General features: G+C 47.0%; 1 protein-coding gene across 1 annotated transcript in view; it reads right to left on the reverse strand.

Annotated features, from left to right (window-relative positions):
- The window catches only part of SPON1 (spondin 1), a 305,960-nt gene that overhangs the window by 7,770 nt on the left and 282,505 nt on the right, over positions 1-15,685 (reverse strand). Inside the window, exons 8-13 of the mRNA XM_017881549.1 lie at positions 5,629-5,830; positions 4,555-4,695; positions 3,652-3,727; positions 2,452-2,634; positions 900-1,070; positions 653-820 (exon numbers count right to left, since the gene is read on the reverse strand). Coding sequence (XP_017737038.1) covers positions 653-820; positions 900-1,070; positions 2,452-2,634; positions 3,652-3,727; positions 4,555-4,695; positions 5,629-5,830 — 941 coding nt within the window. The remainder of the gene's footprint in view (positions 1-652; positions 821-899; positions 1,071-2,451; positions 2,635-3,651; positions 3,728-4,554; positions 4,696-5,628; positions 5,831-15,685) is intronic.

Genomic DNA, 15,685 nt, shown 5'->3' on the forward strand with positions numbered 1-15,685 from the left:
TTATGACATGAGGGTTGCAATATGACTACGTAAGTCCCCACTGGAAATGCCACTGAGGATTTAGTAGGGCCTTCCTAGAGACAGAAACATCTCACACTCACTAAGAATCAGGCACTAAAGAAGAGGCTCAGGGCTGCATTTTTGGACACTGTGGTCCTGAATTCCCTAGAATGTGTATGTACTTGTGTGCCTGTATACATCTGTGTACTGATGTGTGGGTAGGCCCCATATGCATTTGTGCACAGAGTAGGGGAAGCCATGCTTTATGGGATCAACCAAGTCCAATGTACAACAGGAGTGGGCTGGACCTGGGTAGTGTATGTCCCGCCTAAATGTGTTGCCCCTCCTCCACACCACGGCAAGAAAGACACTCCTATAAAACACAGCTGCAGGTGAATTCTATCCAGAGGCCACCAGTTTGCCACCCCAGCATTGCTTAGAATGTCCCCCAATGGAGGTTACTCTCTCTGGGTCTGGTTGATGTCCACACATCTATGGCTCTCATATGGCTCCCAGCAGTGCCCGGCAAGGACCGTGGGCCAAGCTTTCCTCCTGCTCAGCCTCCGACCTTCATGGTGTTAATAGTGGATGCTATGGCCCTCCACGCCTGTCCCCGGTGGCCTCCTTCAAGCCCACCCCCGCTCCCACTCACGGCACTCGGGCATCATGCACTTCTCTGCCTGGGACGTCTCGGCCTTGCACATGGAGCCATCTGCGGGGCTCATCTTGATCATGCGGTGCCGTTTCTTCATGCCCATGCCGCAGGTGGCGCTGCACTCGTCCCACTCGCCCCACTCGGTCATCAGGCAGCTGCTGGGAGCTGGGGAGGCCGGCAGCATTGAAGTCGCACCTGCTGCCTCCCCGACCTGCTTGCCCGCCCGCCTGGGGCCCCCACTCACAGCACTCCTCGTTGACTGTGCACTTCTCCGTTTCCTCAGTGGGCAGCGTGCACACGGAGCCGTCCTCTGGGAACTGCTTCACGTACCTCTCCCGGGACCTCATGCCCGTCCCGCAGGAGATGCTGCAGGGCGACCAGGTGATCCACTCGGACATGGTGCAGGTGGAGCCGTCTGCAACATACCAAGTGCACGCTGCAGCAGTGGCGGGGGCGCCCGCCAGGCCGCGCGGCGGGAACTTCCAGCCAGTGGGAATCAAGAGTTAGGCAGTTGAGGATGTCAGCACGCCTAAGAGGTCTAAATCCTTAAACCGGCAAAATTCTCTAAGAGGAAATGCCTCTTTTCCAGGTGCATGGGACACTCAGAATTACTCCTTATCTCATGAAAATACTTTTGAAAGATGCTTGTATGGAAAGGAGGGTGTTTAAAAAATGTAGACATACATATATCTAAGATAAGATATAATTTGATCCACATATAATTTAAGATAAATCATAATCCATTTGTATGAGGAACAATCCTTCCCTGTGGAGGGGGAGGTTAAGGACCTCAGCTCCTCAGCTTAGACAGCTCCCCAGTCCCAGCCCCAAGAGAGCCTTCAATGTTGACAGGCCAGTCCCAGCTTTCCTCCCGCCTGTTTGTAGGAATGACTTGTCTATGGGAGGGTTTACTCCCCTCCAAAGTGCTTATTGTGGGCAAAATGAGCTAGCAATAAACCACCATGAAAGTGCAGCGCTGGGAGAGGTATTTAAGAGCCTCCCTCTAGGCAGAGCCAAGGAATTAATGACCTGCATGGGATACGCTTGCTTTCTCTATCCTCAGCTTGGAAGTGGTTTTTTTCCCTGCCATACACCAGTCCAGCCTAACCATACCTTCCCATTGCCTTATTGCATCTGTAAGATCAGGGCATGAGTAGCGTAGATCTATCAGGCAGAGAAAGGGGTCATGGCTTGGGAAGCAGATAGCCGACCTTTGCACAGCAATCAGCTTAGTGCAATCTTGCAGCTTGAGCCATCATGATTGCATGATGTTGCAAGATTATACTTAAAGCCTGACCTTTGCGCTGTTGCAAATAGACTGAGAGTTTCTGCAATCAGCCTGAACGTCCTGACACAAAGAAGTGAGAGTGCTCTGACTCACGCTGAGGTAGAACACAGATGAGGGGCCGTAAATGACAGAATTAGGGCAATGGATCTAGATTCAATCTGGGCTGATCTGTTAACAGACTCCTTAAGAAGAGATTGGAGTTAAGGCCCAGAAGCAGGCTATGTGTTATCTGTAACTTGTCATAAGATGTATCTATGTTTGTTAGTTCTTCAGTAAAAGAAGGGGGGGTGGTCAGTCAATCTCAAGAATTCCTTTGATGTCATAAGAGAGGTTCTGTGTTCAGAGCCCTCAAGATACTGTTGCAGATAGGAGTCTGCCCAAGGTGGACCCCACTGACATCTACTGTCAGGGTCCTTGTGCCCTCACCAGCGGCACTGTCTGACTGCTGGGCAGACCCTCCCTTCCTGAACTCCTGCAAGCCCCTGGCTGGTCTGGGTTGTCTCCTCACCCTCGTCACTGCAGCCAGGGCCCATGCAGGGCTGGAAGTCCTGGGTGTCGGGGCAGGGGACGCTGAGGTCCAGCTGTGCCTTCAGCATGCGCTGTCGCATCCTCTTGCCTTTGTCGCAGGTGGAGGAGCTGCAGGCGGACCATGGGGACCAGTTGGAGTAGATGCAGGTTTCAGGGGTGTCATCTGGAAAGAGTGTTTGACATGTTTTCCCTGGGAGCCTATGGGAGCTGCCACTGGCCCTCTCCCCATACTGGCTCATCTGGGAACAAGAAAAGCCATGCTGCCAGACTGGCCTTGGTGAGCCTGCGTGCTCCCGGGATGGAAGCAGCCATTCACTTCCCTCTAAAGATGACAGTTTAACATCTTGCTAATAAATATCTAAATGAGCAGAATGATTCTTATTATCCCTTCCTCTCAACACATGAACTTCTTCTCATTTTCAGTCCCTCATCCTGGCATTGTTTCCACACACATGCATGCTCATTGTAGGCAATTTTGAAAAGCTCAAGGCTTGTTTTCATGCCATGTCTTCATCTTCCCAATGATCCCATACACAGTTGTCATGGTAAGAATAAAAGCAGCCGCTATTCATTGAGTACTTATCATGTACCAGCACCATTCTAAGAGCCTTACATGTTTTATCCCATTTAATTCTCACAACTGTATGAAGCAGGTTCTTTTATCATCCCCATTTGACTGTCAAGGAAACTGAGACAGAAAGGTTAGCTTCTTGCCTAAGATCACATGTCTACTGAGAGTCCAAGTTGTCTGGCTCCAGATCCCATGAGAAAACTTGAGCTTGAACCATTACTCTGTGCTCCCTCCTGACTGTAAGATCTGGGCCTTTCTTTGCTTGCTGGGAAAGTGAATGTATCCACACCTGCCTTATAGACTGGCCTGAGAATCGAAGCAGAGAGTAGTCTGAATCCCACGAAGCCCATTCAAATGAGATTTACATGATTGTTTTAAAGGCCTGATGTTGTTGAGTATATATTCTGATGTCATATCTTCACCAATTCCCTTATGCTTTATGCCTAACCTGGGCCTTGTTTTTGATTATTTCTTGAAGAGAAATCCTCAGAGATAGGATTACCAAGTCAAAGCACATGGTTTATGGTTCTTAAAACAGGTTAGCAAATTGCTTTCTCAAAGGGTTGTGCCAATTTATGTTGCCACCTGCAATAAAAGAAAACAACGTACCTTCATCTTTCTCTTCTGGAGCCAGGTCAGCTACAATATCATCGACATTGTCAGGTACAATATTGCATTGTTCCCCCTGCAAAAGGAATTTTACTTGGAGGGCTCACATAGCGAAAGAAGGGAATGTGTAGTGTGAAGATGAAAGAGGACTAAAATCGAATGCCCATTCTGTATACAAATCGTATGCCATGGCAAAGTTCTGGGCCAACATTTACAATCTGCCTGAGAAAGAAATGCCAAGAAAGCAGAAATGGCTAACCAGGGATGATAAATACATAACTTGGGTACCAGCACTCCCCAGTTCCTGGCCCATGGGAGACATTAGTAATCAATTACGGAACTCACAATGAAACCAATTTGCCTGGATCAAATTGTTCATTTGAGCACTGGGCCTCACTGCTGAGTTCATTTTGCTCATTTTCCTTTTTTTTTTTTCTTTTTTTGAAGTGGAGTTTTGCTCTTGTCATCCAGGCTGGAGTGCAATGGCACAATCTCGGCTCACTGTAACCTCCACCTCCAGGGTTCAAGTGATTCTCCTGCCTCAGCTTCCCGAGTAGCTGGAATTACAGGCGCCTGCCACCAGGCCCAGTCAATTTTTGTATTTTTAGTAGAGATGTGGTTTCACCATGTTGGCCAGGCTGGTCTTGAATTCCTGACCTCAGGTGATCTGCCCACCTCGGCCTCCCAAAGGGCTGGGATTACAGGCATGAGCCACTGTGCCTGGCCTGCTTATTTTCATCTTATGAAATAATTTGCGTGTTAGAAACCCGGGGAGGCCCAGGAATTCCATATCCTGAGGTGCTTTCTGCCAGGGACTCCATGATTCTAGAGCAGAAAGGTGTGCAATCTCCCTGGCACTCCTGCCAGGAAGGGTGGATGCCAGAGTGGGCTCTAACCCAGTACCTTCCGTGCGATTCTCTCGATGACAACTCTGGCTACTTGAGTGATAGACCCACCCTCTGGGTCATAGAAAGGACTCTGAGGATGGTCCAGGCTCGTCAGGGGCCGGATTTTCTCCTGGGGAATGGTGGGCTTGTTGGGTGACTGCAAGAAAACATACAGAGGTAGAGAGTAAGAAATAAAATTGGGAAAACCCACAAAAGCCATTTGTTACATGTATCAGTGCAAAGTCCTTAATAGGAATTTGACAAGTTTAACTACTATTTATATTTATGGAATTGTGTTCATGCCATATACTGTGCTGGGAAAATTCTAGAACTGTATTTTAAAATTCTTCCATATACATGGTAGGATTGTGCTCAGATGAAGAAGCCAAGTTTCAGAGAGGCCATCCAAGCTAGGAAATGGCTGAGCCAGGTTGGCCTGAATCCCAAAGTCTTTCTAATAGACCAGGCACTGGAAAACTTTTTCTCTGTAGAGGGTCAGATGCTACATATTTTAGGCTTTGTGAACCATACTGTGTCTGTTGCTAATACTCAACTCAGCCATGGTAGTGGGAAAACAGCCGCAGATAATATGTACTTGGAGGAGTATAGCTGGCTTTGAAACCTTTATTGACAAATCACATGGTAGGGCAGATTTGTCTTCCAAAGCATAGTTTGCAGATGTCTGTTCTTCTAGATTGTTCTCCCATTGGTTTTCTGATGGCTCCAGATTTCAATGCAATTGATCATATCAGAGAAATACGACATTCAGGACAGAATGCAAACTCTTTAGCCCAGCTGTCCAGAAACCTTCGCTCTTGCCATCGTGGTTTTGGAATGCTGTCCCCTGCTCACTTGGGAACTGCTCTTTAGCACTTCCCTCTCCATGCTCTCCTGGCCACTGCACAGACACTGCGCAGAGCCCATATCACACCACATGTGATGATGAGACCATGCCGTCCTCCCCAGCCAGACTGAAAGTTCACCTAGGACAGAGCCTGGGTCAGATCTCCTCTGTGTCCCTCAGGATGGGGCTGGGCAAGGAGAAGGTGCTAGGGAAGTTTGCCACTCACCACTCCAGGCACACACACACCTCATAGGTCACCCCGCTGTCAGTGCCAGCATCCCAGGGAATCAGGTCTTGCACCACCTTCTGGACCCAGCCACATTCCTTGGTGCACAGATCTTCTGCAGATAAGCCTACGTTCCAGTCGGGACTGGGGCCCATCATAGTCAGGAAGGACATTAAATGGCGAGTTCTGTCCACAGAAAATTCAGCTGAAGGTGCTGCTCTCCTGGAAATGAAATACAGAGACCATTATATTAGAGTTCTGGGGGTTGGTCCTCACTCTGAGGGAAATCTGCCTGGATTATGGATGAAGAATGAGAAACCCAGAGAGTATTCAGATTCGTGGTCTCCCACTGAACTCTGCCTTTGGCCACGACGGGTTTATACCCTTCCCTGTCATGAGCCCATCCATTGAAGAAACGTGGAGAGAACCATATACTACCACCCTATCGAGTATTTCTTTTCTTTTCTTTTTTTTCTTTTAGAGACAGAGTCTTGCTCTGTCACCTAGGCTGGAGTGCAGTGGTATGATCATAGCTCACTGCTGCCTCAAACTTCTGGGCTCAAGTGATCCTTGCAATTCAGCCTCCCATCAGAGGGGTCATCTCCCCCAACTTCCTGTTTCTGTTGTCTTCAGAAGGCAGGTGCTGTCCAGCTCCAGACTGTACCCATCGGCTCACAGCTGGGGAGCAGGGACCAGCTGTAGAGTCAGAGACCTTTGGACGACACCCCCGGTTGCTGGGAATAACATCCTGAGTCTAAGCTATCGGAGGCTGCTCTTCAACCTCTATCTCTTTGTGTCACTCAGATTCTCAGGAATGGCTGGGACCACGTGAGATACACGGCAGCAACCACTCAGAGTGGCTGGGAAGGAAAGAGTCACATTCACAGGGCACACAGTGGGTGGCAGTCCCATATTATTTCATTTTCCCCTCATGGCAATCCTGTGGGGTTAGAATTATTATCCTGTCTCGTAGAGAGGCCATGAAAGTGAATAAGTGGTTAATGAACTAAGAGACACAACTAAGAGGCAGCTGAGACTTGAAGGCAGCTTGGCCTGACTCTGCACCCCCAGGCTGCTAATCATGGGGAATCCTTGGCCAGATACAAACTGTTCTGTTCAGTCCAGCTGGCAGCTGCTCTGCCTCAGCTGTCTAGAAGTCCTGGTGCCTCTGTTGGGACCAGCTGCTTCTGGCTGCCCTCACCTGGCTCCAGAAAGCAATGACTGCAGACCCGAATGGGGCTGGGGAACTGGGCCCCTTGGGCTCTGGTATCACCTCTTACAGCTGTGTGTCCTTGGGCAGATTACCAAACCTTTCTGTGTCTCAGTGTCCAAATCTTTAAAATGATGATCACATATGTCTACTCCAAAGGGTTCCTGTGAATTTCAAATGAGCTAGGTTGCAGACAGTACTAAGCCCAGTACCTGGCCCTAGAACTCTTATCACCATTAGTGTTATTGAGAGAAGCACCATAGGGTCGTATGGAGATCAGAAAGGGGACAGGTGGGAAGAAAAGACTTCCTGAGTGGACTTTCCATTTTAGCCTGATGCCAGTCTAGGTTCTGGCACAGGAGAGGAGAAGAACCTGGCCTGAGCCCTGGCTTTGGCATCCGTCGACTGACAAGGTCCTCTTGCTGCCTCCCATGCACCCCCTCCCTTATCCCGCCCTACATGCTACCTAAGAAGCTCCCTGGGCCCAGACAGGCAAGCCTAGCTGCAAGTCAGCTGCAGGTTCCACTTGTACTTGCATCTATTGGGCAAGCTCTTCAATGATTGGAAAAGTGTGGTCCTTGGACCAGCAGCATCAGCAACCTCTAGGAACTTGAAAGAAATACAGATTCTTGAGCCCCACCCTAGATTTGCTGAATTAGAGACTTGGGGTAGGACCCAGCAATTTAATAATCCCTCCAGATTTTAATATACCTCAAGCTTGAGAATGCTGGGTCCACTCATCTTTCAAGCCTCAGATCATGTCACCTCTTCGAGCGGCCTTTCTGCCTGCCTTCGGCTGAGGCAATTATACAGCACCAGATTCCTACACTCTGCACAGGTCTTGCCTTCAGCTGAGGCAAGTACATAGCGCTGAATTTCCCACATTCTGTGCAGGTCTCTATAGCCAGACCCCAGGAATGCAATCACTTCCTCACTGTTTCCTCTCCCCAACTTAGACCGGGAGTTCCTTCAAGGAACTCTATGTTTTATAGCTGCACCCTAGGACCTAGGTGTCCAGTGGGCTGACTGAACAAATATGCATATGATGACTTGAGCTCCTCCACTTTCTAGCTTTAGATCTTGGGCAAGTGGCTCACCCTCTTCAAATCTCAATATCTTCATCTAGCAATATATACCTGCAGTGTTGCTGTCAGGATCAAATGAGATGCTTTATTAGGAAGCCTTTATAAACTGCTAAGTATTGCAATGACATCATCAGCTACTTAGGCACAAATCAGGGGGTTTAATTTCCTTTTCCCACGTGTGCATTTTCTGGCATGTAAGTCAGTGATTTTAATAGCTTCTTTACAGACCTGGTTCACACAAGGATTGCAGTCTATGGAGGTGTGGCATTATCTCATCTAGGGACTCACAGGACAGGGTTCTTGTCTGCCTTCTAGTAACTGCTGAGCAGACAGCACTGGCACCTGGGTGCGGCTGCCCTCTAGGGGTGTCCAGCAGTCCCCTGGGAGGCAGGTTTCCTCTTCCATTGTTATAGAGACTGACCGCTCCATCTATTGCCTTCCTGTCTTCCTAAGTATGTGATTTGAGGCCAGATTAATCATTCATATCCTGTATCCCATGGGTGACTCTGTTCACAATGGCAATCTAAGGGGACAAAAGCAGTTCTAATCCAGAGCTGTAGAAACTAAACCAACTGCCACCCTAACATACTGCCCTGAAACCTGCTCAGCCAATGGGTGTAACCATCTGAGACCAAGGCCTTGTGGAAATCATTCTCAGCAAAGGCATTTTGGCCCAATTTGTTGTATCCAAGTCTGTAGCTGAAGCGAGGTACCCTCTAGACCCTGGTAAATGTTTCAAGATGTGGGAAACATGGGACAGCCAATTCCTGACCGTGAGGTCACATGGCTGATCACACAGTGACAGAGTAAATTTGAATCTATAAGGGCCTGAGAACAATTTTCTAGCATCTTCAGATATGCCCTGCAGCTGGAGAATCCCTCCCTGACCCCGTTTATGTAACACTTCCTGGAGGAGGTATTTCCTGACCTCTCCCCAAATTGCTTAGAACTCCTATTCTACCTCCCCATAGCATGCTGAACTTACTCTTGCTTTGGAATTTCTTGTTAACATCTGCCTTCCCCATCAGGTTCCAAAAGAATGAAAACCATTTCTGTCCTGTTCATAGCTATATCCTAATGTCCGGCTTAGAACTTGGCATGCCATGGATTCTCTTCAAATGTTTGTTGAAGTAAATGAATTAATCTAAGAAACGAACATGGAGCTCTTGTATTTCCTTTGACCTTCAAATTTAATTAAGCATCACTTCAAAGTATTTATTCTAAAATAAACATGAAATGAATAAGAATCTATATGAATTTTCCTTAGAAAATGCTAGATAGGACTGAAGTGCTTTAATTTGTTCAAACTGTCATAAAAATTCATATTTATGCTTTTGTATATGCCATGTCTTCCAGTATATGACATTTTGTTAATTTGGTTTCATCTTCCTATCTGGGACTTAGACTTGTATCCACGTTCTAGCAAAGAGAGTTGATCTAGCTATACCATATCCCAGAGTATATGATAAAGCATGATAGACAAAATAGCATGATATTCAGATAAGATAGAAATATAAATCAGCAACACAGATAGGGGATCCCAGAAACTATATATAAGGACTACACAGAACAGGCTTTTCAAATTAGGGGTAAAGAAAAGATTGTGCAACAAGTGGGGTTGGGCTAAGTTAACTGTAGCAAAAAAAAAATACTGGATTCACATTTAATATACCACACAAGAAAAAAACAAAAAAAACCAGCCTCAGAGTCAGAGAGAAAATAACCAGATCATAGAAAAAAATAAAGCTTTCAGATCTATTAGAGAAATATTAATTTTTTCAACTTTGAAACAATATAAGCAATAATAAAGGAATTATCTATCAATGAAAAACATCTGTAAAATGAAAACGGCAGTACTGAATTGGAGAGAAAAATGACATGCTGGCAAAAAATGTCTCCACTGAGTGTGACTGACAAAGTGTTAATATCTATACTATGTACAGAGCTAATCCAAATATGTAGAAAAAGATCCCACTAGATAAAGAAAAGTTATGAACAGACAATTCACATTAGATATGAAGACCCAGAGAAATGTTTCCTCTTTCTACATTTGGAGAGGTAGTATGGTGTGGAGGGAAGAACCCAGGGCACTGGGGACAGTCAGAGCTGGATTCGAATCAGCTGTTTATTTCATAGCTACGTGATGGGGGCCTCCACCTCACCTTTCTTTGCAGTTACTACACTGCCAAATGGGAGCGTCATCATCCTACCCCAAGGTTTTATTGTGAGAAAATTGCTTATCATTGTGAGGGACACATAACAGGGCTTGGTAGAGGTTGATTTCCTTCTCATTCAACTTTTCTGAACAAAATGCTCCAAAACACCATAAAAGAAAAGAGGTAAGAAAGGATTTTGAAACTGCTTCCAGAGACTTACAATCCCCTCCTAAATTACAGATCCACACCAGTGAGACTCAGGAGGGTTTCCTAAACCACTCATGCTGTGTTCTGTCTCTCAACCTGTGTTTTCAAAAATCTGAATTTTCAGAGTTGCAAAAACTCAATATGGCCACGAGAGGGCGTCAAAGTCATTCGCTAGGCTGAAGTCCTGCAGGGGTGTGTGTGGAGAAAGGTTTGAGAGAGGTTCCTGTAGCGTTGGAAAACGCTGTGTTTATAACCAGGAGGCATCCAGGACTCCAGGTCCATCTGGACGCTTAGATCTACCACCTGCTCCTCTGTCCAAGGCCCATCTTCCTGTAGCACCCCGAGGACATCGATGGACCTGTGCAGGTGTTGCAGGAGGCAGGGAGAGCCCTGACTCTTCCAGCCCTGATTTAAGAGAAAGATGTCTCTGGCCTCCCGGGGAAGGTGGCTTTGGATTTCTGGAGAAGGTGACCATGTCTCTACTCCACCGGCCTCACAAACATGACCTTTGTCTAATCAATGTTAATCTGGCAGAGTGCCTGGAAATAATTTAAGGTAATGACAGTGGTTTGCAGGATTCATTATAAGAAAGGAAATAAAAATTATTTGTAAAAGTTCCAGTGATTCTTAGCATTCAGATGCAGTTGCAGGAACCAGATGATGGACATTCAGAATTGATTTGTAGGAAATCTGGGCATTTGCTACTTAGGCGCCAGAGGAACTAGGGAAGGATGTGGGTTTTGTTCAGAGTTTGCCTTTCCTGTCTCTACCTGCACCCTGGGCTGTCAGAGCCACAGCTTGATTTATTGAGCTAAACAAGTCAGCAGCTAATTTGCTCATTCATGGCTGTCCTTTGAGAAGTGGTCCTGGGGATAAAGATGCAGATCATTGAAAAACAAGTCAGTTTCAACGGGCAGGACCTTGCAAAGTAGGTCACCCTGGCTTTCCACTGGGCGGAGGGAGGCTGGAATCCCATTAACCCCAATCAGGCAGGCTCAGCAAAGAGGGGCAGGGCTGTTTCTGCAAAACAAAACTTGGCTGCATGTAGGCTTCCTAATTTGACTTCCTAATGAGATTTGGAAGAGGAAAGGGGAGACTGGGGTATGGGAAAATCAAAGGAAAATTCCTTTCCCTTAACAAGCTGGTAGCATTGAGTGCAGAGGTTTTAGGTGTTTGGGAAGTCTGAGTGTTTGCCATCAATTAATTTTGTTCCACTGGGGCCTCAGGAAGTCTGAGGGGTAGGTGAAATGTGGGAAGCTGTCCCAAAATATTCATTTCAGTTTTTCAGAAAGTCTCTCCCATCTTAAAAAAGAAAAATAAAATGCTCTTTGGCTCTTTCATCCCCTTGGAGCCAGGTTCTCTTCTTTCATAGCAAACTTCACAGAAGAGCGGTCTGTACTTGCTGACTCCGTAACCTCATGCTCTGTTCACAGTTTACCTGCTCTGGGCTGTTTTTCCCCCTCATCACTCAGCAGAAAGCATTCTCCAAAAGTCACTGATGACCTTCCTGTCGATAAACCCAAAGGGCTTCCTGCAGCCCTGATCTTTCTTGTTTTCTCGGCTGCATTGGGCACAGTCGACCACCTGCCTCAAACACTTTCTTCCTCTGGATTTCTCCATACCAAGCTTCCTTATCGATTTCTTTGCTGCTCCTTTGCAGGCAAGATTCCTCAACATTCAATAGTAGAGATCTTTGGAACTCAGTCCTAAGCCCTTGATTCCTATCCTTATGCCCTTGGCATTGATTGTCTCCCATTTCTTGAGGACTCCCAATTTTAGATCTCAGCACAGAATTCTTGCCGTGAGTTCCAGAGCTATCTAGGCAACCATATACTTAACACCTCTAATTGGAAATCTTGAATACATCTTAACAACATACATTTAGAACTGATCCCATGATCTTTCTCACCGAACTTCATCTAACGTTTTCAGCCTTATGAGTGGCTTCACCAACTCCTTCGTTATGCCAGCCAGACACATGGGAAACATCTTGACTGCTCTTTGTCCGCCTCCTTATTTCACCTATCGCCACAGCCTGTTGATTTTGCATCCTACGCGTCTCGCGCATCTCTGTACCTCTCTCCTTTTCCGCTACTACCACCATCCTAGTGAAGTCACAGTTAATTATCTCGGGTTTTCTGTAGTAGCCCCCCTCACTGGGCTCGCCACATCTACCCTTTCACACAGGGGCCAAAGTGTTGCAATTGCTTTTTATTTTTTAGTGCAAATATGATCATGTCATCCTTGTGCTTAAAACCCTTCAATGATTTACCATTATTATTATTTGAGACAGGGTCTCTCGCTCTGCATGGCTCATTGCAGCCTCAACCTCCTCGGCTAAAGTGATCCTCCTGCCTCAGCCTCCCAGGTAGCTGAGACCACAGGCACATGCCACTATGCGTGGCAAAATTTTTAAACTTTTTATAGAGATGGGGGTCTTGCTTTGTTGCCCAGGCTGTTCTCAAACTCCTGGGCTCGAGTTAGCCTCCTGCCTCCACCTCCCAAAGTGTTAAGATTACAGGTGTGAGCCACTGCCCCTGGTCTTACTCATTACTTTTAATGCAAAATTCAAATGAAAATTTCAAATGTCACATGGCTTGGCCTCACACCAAACTCATCTTTGATTTCTGGATCTAGTTAGACCAAAGCCTTTTAGTGCCTTAGACATACTCTACTCCCTCCTCATACAGGGCCTTTGCACATGATGGTCTCTCCAGATTTTCTAGAATGTTCTCCCCTTTTCTTCTTTGCTTAGTTAACTCCTACTGCTTCCTTAGATCTTAGCTTCACTGCCTTTTTAGGGGGAAGCTATCTCTAACCCCCAGGCACTGTCATGGCACTTTATGTCTTTCCTTCATAGACGTGTCACATTTATTTGTGTGATCATTTAGTAAATATCTCTTCCCCACTGAATTGTAATCTCCATAAGGAACTGTGCTGTGCTCACCACAGTTGCCCTAAGCACCTTTCACAGGACTTTTTTGGGGGACCCTCCTATCAAGGATGTTTCAATCTTCCTTGATAGGATACAGGGTAAGTGAAAGTCAGATTTTGTTTGTTTTGGGGTAGGTGTGAGACCACGTGGTGTGGTCACATTGTTAATTTCATGCCAATCAGAAGGCTTATTGGCAGGTATCTATGTCTTCATTAATTTAAACATGGGAATATGAATGAATTGTTACTTAATTGGGAGGATCTTGTTCTAGCGAAAAGCACAGGCATTAGAATCAGCCGGGTACTGTCGGCATTCTGTATCCACCCTGGTGTCATATGACGTCTGAGTCTCAGTAGTTTGGTCATTGGTAAAATGGACATTGCAATACCTACCTCATGGTTATTAGGATTAAAAGGGATAATAAATGTCAGTGCCTACTTGGACCCAAGAAGATGCTGAAAGTAAAAGGACTGCTCTCTCTTTCCTCTCTCCCTCCCTTCCTATCTCTTTCCTGAATGTGCTTTGATTTGTAGTTTACATCTTCTAAGCCCAGGCTCCTCAAGAGAAAACTGGTAGAAAGATTCCTTAATGGTGCAAAAATTGGTACCTACAAACTCTCCCTACCCCTACCTTCCTTTGATCCCCTGCCCACTTAAAGGACCAGAAGTGAGGGGTTCTTTACACATAGGTTCTGGGAGCCGAGGAACTGGGAGAATGAAGAGACAGTAGAGTAAGGATATTCAGGGTGACCCGACTGGTAACTGATGTTAATCATGCAAAGGGCATTGAGGGCTTTTGTGAATTCACATCGTTGTTTTTTGGTAGGACATGTATGAGATGGGCACAGGTGCATCTGCCAGGAGAGCGCCTTGGGCAGGCCCTCCCTCGTGTTGCTTCTCTTGGAGGGCAAGGCATTTCCTGGGCTGGGTAGGTTTTTTCCTGCCCTGGTGTGAGCTTCCTTAGGGAGGATCCAGAGCAAGGCTTAGAGCTCACAGCAGGCTAGAAAAGGCCTCCATGCAGCCAGCTGGGCTGCCCTGGGCCAGCTGTCTGAGTGTTGGTCTCTTTTTCCCTCCTCAGGCCTCCACTCAGAGCCTCAGCTCCACCCAAACCTGGGCTAGTCCTGACCAGCGCAAGGAACACCTTTCAGGCACAGCCCCATGTCCCTCCTGCACACAGCAGGAGGGGGTTCTGCCCCTGCTCTGGGGCTCAAGAGCCACTCCTCACCCTAACATTTATCCCCTTGGAGTTTACAAGGCTGCCATGATGACATTATATTTTATATATTCAGATTGTATGGTGCTGCCTGGACTTGTGCAAAGGGAAGACCTGGAGTGGCACAACTTTGTCTGTTGTCTGTCTCCCCTCTGGCTGAGTGTTCCAGAGAGCTAGGACTGCGTGTGTAGGGCTGGCGCACAGTAGGGGATGGGCCATTAGTTTGCCGAATGGTTAAATGAGCAGCTATCAGGTGCCTCGCCATAGTTTCTGTGTTCCCAGCCAGTCAGCTATGAGCACTCCTCCTCCCTCACTCCAGCTGGCCTATCCTGGGGCATCTTCCTTTTGAATGTCCAGCACTTTCCTCCCTTCCTATCCTGTGGATTTCGCCTTTTCTCCCACTGAGCAGTGTCTCACACATTGCTCATGTTGTTGCTGTCTTCAGTATCGGTGTTAATGGATGTAGATTACTCCCTAGAGGGGCTGGCCAAAGCTTCTTCATAAACCATCTCCTTGGGGTCAGTCAGGAGCTTCTTCTGCTCCAGGCCTTGCATCTTTAAAGGATAAGCAGAATCAAGGCTTGTTCAAGGAACTGCCCAGGATTCAGGGTGGCCTGCATGAGGTGCAGTGTGGGGAGGCCAGGAGATGAACCCTGACGTGTGTTTCACCCACCTGTGCACACTAAACTAAGGAGTGTGGACTTGATCTTGACACTAAGCGAGGTCACAGAGGGATGAAGAAGGAGAGGACACAACAGATTTGGATTATTTTTTGTTGTTGTTGAGACAGAGTCTTACTCCCATCACCTAGGCTGGAGTACAGTGGCGCGATCACGCCTCCCTGCTGCTTGACTCCCTGGGCCCAGGTGGTGCTCCTACTTCAGCCTCCTGAGTAGGTGGGACTACAGGCATGCGCCACCACGCCCAGCTAGTTTTTTGTATTTTTAGTAGAAGCAGGGTTTCGCCATGTTACCCAGGCTGGCCGGAGGATTTGGATTTTTTTTTTTTTTTTTTTGAGACGGATTCTCACGCTGTCACCAGGCTGGAGTGCAGTGGTGCAATCTCGGCTCACTGCAACCTCCGATTCCCTGGTTCAAGCGACTCTCCTGCCTCAGCCTCCCGAGTAGCTGGGATTACAGACATGCACCACCATGCCCAGCTAATTTTTATATTTTTAGTAGAGACTGGGTTTCACCATGTTGGCCAGGATGGTCTCAATCTACTGACCTCGTGATCCGCCTGCCTTGGCTTCCTAAAATGGTGGGATTACAGC

This window comes from Rhinopithecus bieti, unplaced genomic scaffold, assembly GCF_001698545.2.
Source record: "Rhinopithecus bieti isolate Rb0 unplaced genomic scaffold, ASM169854v2 scaffold_11944, whole genome shotgun sequence".
Classification (NCBI taxonomy): Eukaryota; Metazoa; Chordata; class Mammalia; order Primates; family Cercopithecidae; genus Rhinopithecus; species Rhinopithecus bieti.